The following is a 12776-nucleotide window of genomic DNA, read 5'->3' as shown; positions in this document are numbered from 1 at the left end:
CTGTAACGTGACCTTGCCATTCCTCCATCAAGAGGGGAAATTAAATTCTCTTCCCCTTGAACCTGGGCTGGCTTCAGTGACTTGCTCAATCAAAAGACTATAGCAGGGCTTCCCTGGTGGCGCAGTGGTTGAGAATCTGCCTGCCGATGCAGGGGACACGGGTTCGAGCCCTGGTCTGGGAAGATCCCACATGCCGCGGAGCGACTAAGCCCGTGAGCCACAATTGCTGAGCCTGCGTGTCTGGAGCCTGTGCTCCGCAACGGGAGAGGCCACGATAGTGAGAGGCCCGCGCACCGCGATGAAGAGTGGCCCCCACTTGCCACAACCAGAGAAAGCCCTCACACAGAAACGAAGACCCAACACAGCCATAAATAAATAAATAAGTAAAATTTAAAAAAAAAAAAAAAAAAGACTCGTTTAAAAAAAAAAAAAAAAAAAAAAAAAAAAGACTATAGCAGAAGTTATATTCTGGGACTCCTGCAACTAGGTCATAGGCAGTCTCAGAGTTCCTGTGTGGGTCTCCTGGAAAACTCACTCTTGGGATGCTTCCTCTCAAAGCCTGGCTGCCAAACGGTGAGAGAGCCAAGCCACATGACTACGTGTGGGTGCTCAGATCACCAGCCTCAGCTGAGCTCCCAGCCAACAGCCGACATCCACTGCCAGCCACATGGGTGTGCCATTCTGGATGTCTAGCCCAGTCGAAACTTCAGATGACAACAGCCCCAGCTGACACCAGCCTTCAACCACATGAGAGAACCCAAGGGAGAACTGATCAGTTGAGCCCAGCCGATGCCCAGAACTTTGAGGGATTAATTATTGTCTCTCCAGATACTAGATTTTGTGGGGCAGCAAAAGATAACTGTAACAGTATCTGAGATTTAGAAAATTAATTTTTTTTTTTTTTTTTTTTTTACCGAGCAAATTCAATGCCAAATGCCGTCCGGGTCTCTGTTCCTCCTCTCTGTTCAATGTGGCTGGCAGCTTCCACCACATCTTTTACAGACCTGTAGTCATTGAGGTGAAATTCATGTACCACGTCTTCTCCGTACTGAACGACTCCAACCTGCAAGTTAGAGGAGAGGGAAACAGGACATCTTGACCCCTGAAGGCTGGCCCTTTGGTGATGAGGTTTTCTGGAGTCATCTCTCTGGGACGGTTCAGGAGTGAGGAGGGCTGGGGACCTTCCCAAGGGAGAGGAACTAAGCAGAAGGGAAGCAGGTTCTGCACAGTTCCAGGAATGAATGGCTGGCTTGGTGAGGCAGGTGGGAGGTGCATATTGAGAGAGGAGACTGTGACTTAAAGAAAGGCCCAGCAGATTAAGTTTCTTACTTAAAAAGACAAAAGTTGAGCATAGAATTGAAGTCTAAAATCTTAGGAGCAGTGTGGGTGGAGGGCCATGGCATTGTTCACCAAACTCTGGAACTAAGGTTCTTTCAAATTTGGAAGAGAAGTTTGAAATATTAATAAGACTCAAATATTAATAGCCTCGAAATAAAAACCTTAAAGAATAAGCAGAAACCTACCTATAGTAGGACTAGAATGAAAAAATGTCACTGTTGGATGGGCCCACAGAGTTTATTTGGTACAAGCGCATTTCCAATACAGGACTTTTATCCACCGTACCTTAAAAGATGATCTCCCAGTGGTGGGGAACTCATTACTTCATGAGAAAGCCCACTCCCCTTTTAACAGCTCTAATTGTTACAAAATAATTTCTTAGATTGACCTGAAATCTGCCACCTTGTCCATTCTATTCATTGGTCCTCATCTAGCCTGCCAAAACAATACGGAATAAATCTACCCCCTCCTTAGCCAGGCAGCATTTCAAATATGTGCTGGCAGCTATGACCTCTTCCCCCGTCTCTTCTCCAAGATCAAAGTGTCTAATTCTCCCCTGTGCCTCACCCAGCAGGGTGCTAGTGTCTTCTCACTCTCTGGCTGATCAAAGTTTTTGTTAATAGGTGGTGTCTATCCCAGAGGACAGTGTTTGACCCACTCAGTGGTGCCTCCCCTACACTGTCCCTTGATGTGCCCAGCAGAGATGGGTGTCCTGGGCTGCAGGGCCCTGCTGCTGGCCCTTTCACCTACACCTTTCTAGCACATGTACAGATGCTCCCCCCCACCCCAAGGCAGCATCTGCCATGGGCTTTGGGGGGGCCCTATTTGGAGGAGGAAAGAGTCCCAACCACACTCACCTGGATCTGCCCAGGGCCGATGTAAAACTTCTTCAGGATGTTGATGAGGAAGTGCTGAACCTCCACCCAGGGGTAGATGCTGTTTGAACCATCCAGGACAATGATAATGTCCATGTAGGTCTGGCACCCTGGGAAGTGGGAACATGGTCACAGCTACCCAAGGAGCCAGTGTCTGCAAATCTCTGATTCCCTGGATGATTGTCCAGGGAAGCCTGGCCTGGGAGCTGTCCTCAGGCTGAACATTTATTTGGGCAATGTGAATGAGGAGCCCAGGAATTCCTGGCTCTGCTCCACCGTTCTGCACTGGCTGTCTGAACAAAGCATAAATTAAGCCCAACTGCCTCTGCTCCTCAACAGGGACTGACCACCGTTAGCTGGCCAGTGTTTGGGAGGCAGCCAACAGTGCCCAAATCAGTACCTCGTTATTGTTTATTTCACTGTAATGGGTAGGCTGGCATTACCACTTGCAGCCCAAATGAATGGGTTTCACTTCTTAGGAGGGAGGCACGGTGTAATAGCTAGGAATGTGGAATCTGGCGTCAGACTGTTTGACCCCTGGCTTTGACCTTGGGCAAGTTACTTAACATCCTGGCATTGGTTTTCTCTTCTGTGAAAGAGGCATAATGATAGTAGAGGACCTGCCACGAGGAATTAACAAGGTGATGTTTCTAGGGCTGAACACAAGTAAATGCTCAAGAATCTTAGCTTATCCTCTTGTTATTTTTTCTTTAACCAAACCACTTTGTTAATGTAACAGTGACATTATCAGGTCAAGCTCTCGCTGCTTTGAGCCTGAAGCTTCCTCTATATTCTTGTAATATTAATACCAAATTAAAATGAATAATAGAAAGCAACAAAGAAAACATGACACATCGGTAACCTAACAAATTAAAAAAACTTCTCTTTACATCTAAGTAATTTATTTCTGTTTGTGAAACAGCAGGACTTGTCTTGAAATAAGAGATGATACAATCTGATACGATATACACTATACTGTATCACATTGAAATATTGGGCATCTGCTTATTTTTACTGGAGAATTTCACACTGTCTTCAAATCTACTTTACAGCAATACAGCAGGGGTCTTTGTGAGTTAACCATTCCAGTAACTCCTGCATCGGGAAGGTGTAGTATGTTGATGTCAGAGCTCCCCAGGAGGGGAAGGTGGTGGCTTTGAGCCTAGGCGCCTGTCACAGGTTCTGTGTTTGGGAGAGCACCTTAGAAGCGTTTGGATGCTCAGAGTCACCTCTGCTTTAGGAGAAGCTGTGTGTACACTCTGGTCTCGTCTGCACACGCCGCATACAGCATGTGATGGCCCTACACCTCCAGGCTAACGGTGCCTGATAGCTTTGTCCCTCTCCAGTGTGCTTTCGCCCCACACCTGTGGACCGAGCACCCGCCATGTGCTGGAGCGCCCTGTGGTGCCGGCAGCCACAGGGACACGAGACAGTAACTCCTTGATTAGGAGGGGTTTCTAATCTACTGGTAGGGGCCAGGTTTCTTTTATTTTAAAGCCGATTTTATTAGAACACATTTACTATTACTGATTTCTTTCTTACGATTTCAAATTTTTCATTTTAAGACACACTGGGAAGAACCTTGCTTTAGGTCTGTGGTTGCTAAACATGGCAGGACACGCCTTTGAAACATACGCACGTGCGCACGTACACACGCCCTGCGGCTGATCCTAGACCTGCTGAATTAGATCCTCCGTGGTGTTGGCAGGGGTGGCGGGGGGTGCCCTGGGATCTGGATCTGCTGAGCTCCCAGGGCACTGCTGCTGGTCAGCGGGGTGAGGAGGTCTCCGCCACAGGAGATTGTGGGAGGCTGAGATGGTCACACCTTGGCCCAGAGGAAAGAGCCTCTCTAGGGGGTGACACACCTCACGTGACTGGCTGTGAGCCTCCTCCCAGCCCCGGCACTGCCTCTGCCTCTCCCGCTGACGTTTTGTAAGAATAGAATCGACTCCTCCTCATCGCCCCTAAGAGGACCACCTTCCAGCCCCTGCTGGACTGACCTTCCTCCTCCCTCCCCTCAAGCACCACCTTCCCATCTCCAACTGGGCGCTGGTGCTTGGAGGGAGGTTGCCTCTAGCCAGAAGTGCTAATCCCCTCACCCTCAATAAAACGGGCAGCAGCTGCTTGGGCGTTGGTGGTTAGCCCACAGGAAAGAGTGAGGCTCGGAGCCAAGCAGTCTGGGCTTGCAGGAAGCAAGGTCTGAGCGTTATTTCCCCAGACTTTCCTGGCAGGTGGGGAGAGAGTGGGAGGTTTTGTGTTCCATGAGGCTCTGGGAAAGCTGGGCAGCACTTCCTCATGTCCAGGAACACTGATTAGATGGGACTATCACCAGGGGTAGTTCTGTCCTCCTTGGCCCTCCACCTACAGGGCAGCTGCATCCCATAACATCAGAGGGCACCATGCACACTGTAGTCTAAGTGAACGATGTCCCCAGACTTCGGCAGTACGCAGCTTGCCTGCTGTACATGGTGGGCCAGCAATCTCTTCCTCGCTCAGGGTGGGTTTGCAGTGAGCCTCTCTGGCTGCCAGGATGGTCTTCATAACCTTAGCTCTTTTGCCCCGGGAGGGTGGGCCAAGATTATGACCCCACAGGTTACCCAGAGAGCCGGAGCAGGGCGGGACTAGAGTCCAAGTTCTGCTTTGTAGCCATGGGATAGTGGTGACCAGAGCTCGGAGCCTCCCATGGACTGTCGGTCGCTCAGCCCAAGTCTGCAGATTTGAAGCCACTTACTTTGGAGAGCTGGGGCCACGGTCTTGGAGAACCTGAAGTTGGAGTTGACTCGTGAACACATCCCTGTGGTGTAGTAGGAACTCCCACACTCATGAGACCAGAGGGGGCTGCAAGCCTGTGAAGCACAGCATAGACCCCCAATCAGTGGGGGGCCTCAGGGAGGGTCCAGGCCCAATAGCCTTCGGCCCAGTCCCAACCTCCAAGACCCAAGACAGAATCCTCCATCTGAGTGTTGTTATCTTTAGGATTTAGAGGGTCTTCTTTGAGTCTAACTGAAATCTCTCTTGCTGTAACATGTACTAGTGCCCTTGGTTTCAGGTGAAATGGAGAAAAACTAACCTTAGCGTCCTCCTTTGTTGTCTTTTCAAGGGTCCCATTCTCCACCCCATCATCAGGTTGTGACTCTCCTTCCCCCTGCCCACCACACAGGATGCGGGAAAGCATTGTCATCCATGGGAGTGGACCCTTCAAGGGTCTTTCTGAAGAGGTCGCCTGAAGGTCATTTCTGGGCAGACTTCCAGGACAGGGTCCCCAAAACATGCCCATGGCTCTTACTAAGGAAAGGAAAAAGAATGTCTCTGCTCTTTCTCTGCAATTTGCTACCAAAAACGTTGATGTCAGCCCCTCATTTAAAGACTGAGTGATGAGTCCCTCTCAGTGTCAGGGTCATTAAAAACAAAAGCCCAGCTTCTGCCACCATTTTTGTCCTGCTGCTGGAAAACTCAGGACTAAATTTTGTGCTCTAATTTCCCTTGGTTTGGAAGAATAATTATTCCACTTCCAATCCCTTTCTTTAATTAGCTTTCTTTTTTTAAACTCAGATTTTAAAGGTTTTGTATTACCTGTGTCCTTTGTTGAAGCTCTGGTAAATTATTTTTGGAAGTGAGGGAGAATGAATAATGGGAGAGTAGGTAATGGATAATGGCTGGAGGGCTAGAAGGATGATGGATGGATGGATGGATGGATGGATGGATGATGGATAGATGAATGGATGATGGATGGATGTGGGAGAGGATGGATGCAAGGATGGATGATTAGATGGGGGGATGGGGGGTGGACTGACATGTAGACAGATGGGTGGATGAATGAATGGATGGATGGATAGATGAATAGAGGGAAGGATATTTGGTTGGAGGATGGGCTGATGAATGAATGGATGAATGGATGAGTGAATGAGTTAACAAAAGTTGCTATTTATGAACTAGGGTCTTAACCTACCCACAGAGGCCCCAGGGGTTGTATCACACCATCCCTCTTGGACCTTCATCCCACCTTATGAAGTAGGTGAAATCAAGTTAGTAGGCATATGACAAGGAGCCTCAGAGGGAGAAAAGGGTCAGACCAAAGCCCCTGATAAGTATGCGTGGACAGGGCCAGGGGTCCTGTTGCCCTTGGTTGGGGATGATGAGGGCTGTGGGCCAACCATACATCGAGGCGCCTCAGGACTTTCCCTGGCAGAGCCACTATGCTCGTGTCAAGTCTCTGAGCATCCCAGTCATCTCACTGCCCTGATATCTGATGCTTCACACCCAAGATGTCTCATGTGTCAACAGAAATGAACTGATGGGTGACAACAGAGAGTGACACAAGCCCTCTCATCTTAAAATGAGCAGTGCATTTTACTGGGCTTTCTGGGGTAATTTTTCTTGGAAATCTTCTTGCAGCTACTCTAGGAACCATCAGTCCCAGCCTCAGCCACATTCGTGGTGGTTCACCCGAACGTGATGGCAAGGGGCAGGCGGTGCCAATCCATCACGCCACCCGCACTCTCCCACTGTGTGCAAAGCTTGCATATGCTCGCCTGGGCGGGGGGCAGAGATCTCCCAGCACAGCCTTCTGCTGCCTTTCTGTCCCAGCATCATGTTCACATTACTCATTTGCTTATCGTCTCTCCCCCAGCCAGAATGTAAGCTCCAGGAGGGCAGGAGCTCTGCTGACTGCTGAATCCCCAGTGCCTGGCGTCAGGCTCCGTTCATTGTAAGTGCTCAAAAAACAGTTTAAATGAATGAATGTCTCTATCACCTCAGCCCAAGTACCCCCATCTCTTTCTTCCTTGCTAAGACTAGTCTCTTCTTTAAAAACAAAACAGAATCCTCCTCTGGGCAGCTTTCCCATCTGATCCTATGCAGTCCAGGTGGCCCACCCCTCTGTATCCGTCCCTCCGTTGTAGTAAATCTGCGTTCACTCATTTACGGCTTCCCCTCAAAGTCTTCTCAGGGTGTGTGGTGTGTCCTGTTTCTTTCATCAGTTCTGGAGCAGAGACTCAGCCTCTGCCTTGGGCTCCCCAAAGGAAATTGGGCTCCCCAAAGGAAAGGATAGGCGCCCCTACCACTGGACTGTTGAATATCTTTATTTATTCTTATTCCTTTGCAGGCTATCTGCTTTGCACTCCCCCCAGCCCCAAAGGGAAGGTACACAAAAGGGCTCAATCCTTTTTCCTGCCTGAATTGTACCCCCCCGAAGCTTCGGGCGCAGCAGGCAGGATGGCACAGGCAGGAAGCCAGAGGAGGGGCTGCTCCCCGAGCGCACGCGGACAGGCAGCCCGGTGGGTGGTGGGTGGGCACGCGCAGCCACCTCACGCCCCTCGCGGCCCCAAGCAGAGGGCCTGTGGGGCAGGAAGGGCTAGGGCTCGGAGACAGGGTGGGTGGGTGGCTCTTACCAGGAAGCTGTTGTCCTTGGGGTTGGTGGCCAGGCTCAGGCCGAGACGCATGTTGTCTTTCCTCTCGGACACGTTGGATAGGGTGACCCTTCCTGGGGTGGGAGGGAGAAACTCAGCGTGCAGCCCCTTCTGCCTGTCCTCCGCCCGGACTCTGCTGCTGCTGCTGGCCACCAGAGGGGCCCGAGGTCCAGTCGGTACCAGGCAGGGTCCTCCCCCATTCTCCTTGCCCCTCTGGATTCCTCACCTGCCTGCGGGTCAGGGCAGCCTTTCACAGTTTACTAAGGCCTTGCCCAGATAATGGTCTAATTACTTCCTCTCAACTCTCTGTGAGATGAGGACTACGCGTCTCAGAGAGGTCACGCAGACTGCCCAAAGTCACACAGGAGGCAGGCGGCAGAGCCTTCCATCTCCTCGTGCAGAGCTTTCCCTCCCCCAGCCATCCCCCCGTGCCCCACCCCACACAAACCAGGGCTCCCCCCGAGGCTGGTTCCTCTATGCAGTGCCTCCTCCGCGTTTTTCTTTAAGACAACCTGCCATCAAACGTAGCAGTCCCCTGCCCAGCTCTCTCAGGGTCTGGTTCTCCACTCAGCTGATAAACTGACACATGATAGCTGATTCTTTCTCACAGGGAGCAAAGTGCCAACTTAACAAGAGCCTTCTATAGAGGCACAAGGTCTTGCCCAAGAATGCCATTCTGTGGCTGGTCCCCAGAGGAGTATTCAGGAGCAGGATTATCAGCCAACTGGGTGGAGGGAGAGGGTTGTGGAGATTAAATTTACTACGCAGATTATATTGGGGAAGGTTTTACTAGATCATTCTGTCAGGCCACTGAAAGGAAAGAAGTGAGCTTGAATTCTCCAGACCAGTGTGTGTGTGTGTTTGTGTGTGTGTGTGTGTGTGTGTGTGTGTGTGTGTGTGGTGTATGCACGCGTACACATGTGCAGACACTTGCCAAGGAGAGTTTAGGGGGAAGTGAGTGGGTATTTTGTTAAGCCGGAGCGAGCAGTCCTCATCTGCTGTGAACGGGGTCTAGATGTGTTCTCTGCTTCAGGGGAGGGGAGTGATCTCTATGATCTCTAAGAGCTCAGGAGCATTTAGCTCTGTTGGCGATTGGAAGTGTGAAGAGTTGGCCAACCCTCTGGGGCCCAGGCCAGCAAGACCTGGGGCCGGGCATGGGCAGAGGCCAGAAATTCAGACCCCCGACTGTATTGTGCGCTGGGGCGGGGTGGCTGTGTTTCTTGTTTGCTTCCCCTTGGTTTCCTTCAGTTTGTAGTAAGGTTCCTTTTGAAATCAAGCCCCTCTTGGCTGTTCTACGAGTGCCTGGGATTGTTTTCTGTTTTGTCCGTCAAAACCAACCGGAGAGAAAATAATAGTAATAACCTTGGTGCTTTTATGGTGCCTTATCATTTACAAAGTGCTGCGCCCACCTGCCCTCCCAGGACCCCCTCTTGGTCCTGGGACGCCCAGGGGTCACCATTTTCATTTTACAGAGGAGAAAGTCAAGGCGCACAGAGGGTTAGTGACTTCTATAAGGTCAATCACTGATAAATGATAGCGTGGGGACTTGAACCCAGCAGAGCCAAAGTTACATCCCGACTTTCCCCATCTGACAGCAGGGCCGTGGCTGCAGAGGGATGGAGTGAGAAGTCTGGAGAGGAAGCTCCAAGCCCCAGCTGGGCAACTTCCTCCCCTCAGCGGCTTGGAGAATTCTGCTCCCCATTTATTTAAAGGGTGCGTCCCCCACCTCACCCCGCTCCCTCTCTTCCTCCCTTGTCTCAATGACTGAGGTCCTCAGTGAAACTGTAGGCCAGGAAGCAGATAGCATGGTGGGGAAGAAGACCCTTGCATTGGAGTAAGAAAGATTCAGGTTCAAGTCTGGCTTCTGCTGCTCATGGATTTGGAGCAGTTACTAACCTCCCCTCTGTGACCAGGAGAGACTTACACCTTTCTCAGTGGGTCTGTGTGAGGGCTGGGGCATAAGCCCCTCCTCACACAGGGCCTGCCTTCCAGAATCACATCCCCTCCCCCTGAGCCCCTGCCGCTCAGCGAAAACCCTGACTTCATCCAGGTGTTGGGAAAAAAAGCACCAGAGGTAGGTAGACCCTTCAACACTGAGGTGTGAATAACTGACACCCACTTCCCTGGAGAGAAAGGAAAGAACATTCCTGGCTGAGTGGGGCTCAGAGCCTGGAGAGGCCATAGGAAAAACCAGGACTCAGGTTTCCCTGCCTTGCATTTTCCACTGTGGGGATAAACTGACAGATGGTCCTCCTGCCTCCTCATTGGGAGGGAAAGAAACTCTCCTCAAATGAGGTGCTTCCTGACCAGTACTCTTCCTCGGCCTCCATGCACTTTGCTGCCCACCGCCTCCCAGCTTAAGCCCCAGTTTCAGAGTCTGATGGCATCATGTCTCCCATTGCCAGCAGGGGCTCCTCCTCCTTCGGAGGGAAATTAGGTCCACATTGGAAACCAGAGCGATAGAGGAACCTAAATGATGGGTTCATGTGTATTGGTCCCCACCTGGACCAGGGGCTTTTCTCAGTGGCCCAGGCCCCAAGCTCAGTGCGCACATCTACCACCACCCCCCTTGCTCCCTCTGCCCCAGCCTTCTTTCCATCCTCCAACAGAGCAAGTTCATTCCTACCTCAGGACCTTTGCACTTGCTTCTCCTCTGCCTGGAATGCTGTGGTCCCACTTGATTCCATCTCACCATCAGACCTTTGCTCAAAAGTTACCTGCCCAGGGAAACCTTCCCTGATCACCTTGCTAAGATAGTACCTGTTCCCTACCTCCTCCCCACCCAGCCTCTCTTATCATAACACCTGGTTTATCGCACAGCATCTCTCCCCACCTGAGATGATCCTGCTTTCTACTGTAGTTTGTCTCCTCGCTTACTGTGCCCTCCCAGCAGAGCCCTTGGCTCCTTGTTCCCTGCTGTATCCCCAATAACTAGCATCGTGCTTGGCACATACTAGGTGCTCATGAAAGGCTGGGGGACATATTAGACCTGGGATGGATCCCAGAGTCACACATAAGTGAACAGAGGCTCAGAGAGAGGGTGCGAGCTCCCCCTGGACACACAGTGAGGAAACTGTACAGCTGGAAGGAGAATCCAGCTTGGCTTGTTTGGGAGCCTGTGCTCTCAGGGTGGTGACGACCGGGATCCATAAGCCGCCAGCCGGACTCCCGCCCGCCCTGGACCGTTTCCTCACTGAAGCCTGGGCCCCCGGCTGTGCTGGGGTTTGAACTTCCCATCCACGGCCCTGACACAGATGTGGCCAGCGGGAGCGTCCAGCACTATGTGCTGGGACAGCTGGCTGCCCTGGGGATCTGGTTTCACATGCTTTCTCTTTGATGTAGCCTTTTCATCCATCTGCTTATCGCTTAAAGCTCTGCCATCTCCCCACCCCCCAACCCCGCCCCAGGCCCTGCTTCCCCACAGCCTCCCCAGGGGACCCCACTCCATTGCTCTAGGATGGAGGCTCGCCTCCTGGAAGAGTGGGAGGCTGAGGGTCCTGCCCTGGGGAAGGCCAGTCCTGGAATCGCAGCTTCTCAGCCCAAATGGGACTTTCGCTCCCTTTTGAAAGCAAAGTGATGGCCTGGCCACTGTCTGACCTTTAGGACAAAGCAGAAGTGCTTTAGAGGAGTGGTGCGTGCGCCTTAGTGGACGCAGGCTGTGTGCACACATGCGCACGTGTACACGGAGATTTACAAGGACTTGGAAGGCCTTGAGGCTGCTCACAGCTGCTCCCCTGTGCCCTGGAGCGCTTCAGCGAGGAACAGAGTCATCAGAAAGGCAGTGCTGCGCAGTGGTTAGGGGGTGGCTGCAGACGGCCTGGGTTGGAATCCTGGCCTTGCTGCTTATTAGCTGGGTGACCCCGGGCAGGTCCCCTCACCTCCACAGGCTGTCGTTAATGATTAAATCTCATACGGTTGTTGTGGGGATTAAATGAGTCAAAAAATACCTAAAAGTGCTTAAACCAGTGCCTGGCATGTGGTGAACGGTATATAAGACATATGAATGTTGGCTATTGTTATTATTTCAAAGTCAGAAAAAAAAGATAGGAAATGGTCCTGGCTCCCCTGTGCTGAGGGGCCGTGGATGAGGCAGAAATAGCCATGCCTGGGACACTGGAGACCTGGGTGTGAATCCTGGCCAGCCTCTGACAAGCTGTGTGACTGTGGGAAAGTCACTTCCTCTCTCTGGCCTCAGCTTCCTCATCTGTAAAATGGGGACAGCAACACCAGCTAGGTCACCTCACAGTGTGACTGTGGGCAGGGACGTGTTTCAGCACCTGACCCACCCTGGACAATGGCTGGCCTCCTTGTGGAGAGACCAGTGGCCCAAGTTACCCAGGTTGAGCTTGGTGCAGTTCCCTTGGGTCACTGGACACTTGTACACGTCTCCTGTCTTCTGATGGCCGTTGGTTTCCAGTGGAGCGCCGATGACCAACCTGGGAAGGAAAAGAAGACAAGTGAAGATGCTGGGGGAGGTTCTCCTTCCTGGCAAAGGATGGAACCTGCGGGGCAGTGTTGAGGGGAGAGTAGGGTAGGGAGGGTGGGAGGGAATCCTGGAGGGGCAGCTCACGCATACCCTCACACTCAGACCTTCGTCTCCCTGGAAGAGGGATGCTGTGGCCTATCCAGGCCCTTGCCAGGATCTGGAGACACAGAGATGAAGACCGCATGGGTCTGGCAACAAATGGGATGGAGGCCATCCCTGTGAGAAGAGGGCAGGGCAGACATCATGGAGGAGGTGTTCTTGAGCTGGGTCTTAACAGATGAATATGAGTTTGCTAGATGGTGGGACTGTGGTAATAGGGGTCATTCAGGCAGAGGAAGGATGATTTTGGAGTCTTGGCCATCTGCCACTACCTGTGGGTGGCCTCATTCCTCACCTTACATGAGTCTTTCAGCTGGTGACCTGGGGGCTGGGGCATGTTGCACAGTGTTCATGGCTGTCCCCTGAGGCACTAAGTCTTTGCTCAGGGTGGGCAAGGCAGCCAGCCGGGCTAAAGAATGGCAAGGGGCAACCACCCAGCTGGGCCTTCTGCCTTGAGCCTATGCCTTTGTGACCTTGTTTGGAAAAAGGGTTTTTGCAATAGTAGTTAAGGATCTCAAGATGAGGTCATCCTGGATTACCTAGGTGGGCCCTAAATTCAATGATGTGTCC

At 51.8% G+C, this 12776-nt stretch overlaps 1 protein-coding gene across 2 annotated transcripts in view; it reads right to left on the bottom strand.

Annotated features, from left to right (window-relative positions):
* ITGA11 (integrin subunit alpha 11) overlaps positions 1 to 12776 on the bottom strand; it is a 128541-nt gene that overhangs the window by 52162 nt on the left and 63603 nt on the right. For both annotated transcript variants that reach the window (XM_057543338.1, XM_057543337.1), the window contains exons 3-7: positions 11957 to 12057; positions 7604 to 7695; positions 4945 to 5059; positions 2196 to 2323; positions 915 to 1063 (exon numbers count right to left, since the gene is read on the bottom strand). In XM_057543338.1, coding sequence (XP_057399321.1) covers positions 915 to 1063; positions 2196 to 2323; positions 4945 to 5059; positions 7604 to 7695; positions 11957 to 12057 — 585 coding nt within the window. The remainder of the gene's footprint in view (positions 1 to 914; positions 1064 to 2195; positions 2324 to 4944; positions 5060 to 7603; positions 7696 to 11956; positions 12058 to 12776) is intronic.

The sequence above is a fragment of the Balaenoptera acutorostrata genome, chromosome 3, assembly GCF_949987535.1.
Source record: "Balaenoptera acutorostrata chromosome 3, mBalAcu1.1, whole genome shotgun sequence".
In the NCBI taxonomy this organism is placed as follows: domain Eukaryota; kingdom Metazoa; phylum Chordata; class Mammalia; order Artiodactyla; family Balaenopteridae; genus Balaenoptera; species Balaenoptera acutorostrata.
This window is presented reverse-complemented; position numbering and strand designations above follow the sequence as displayed.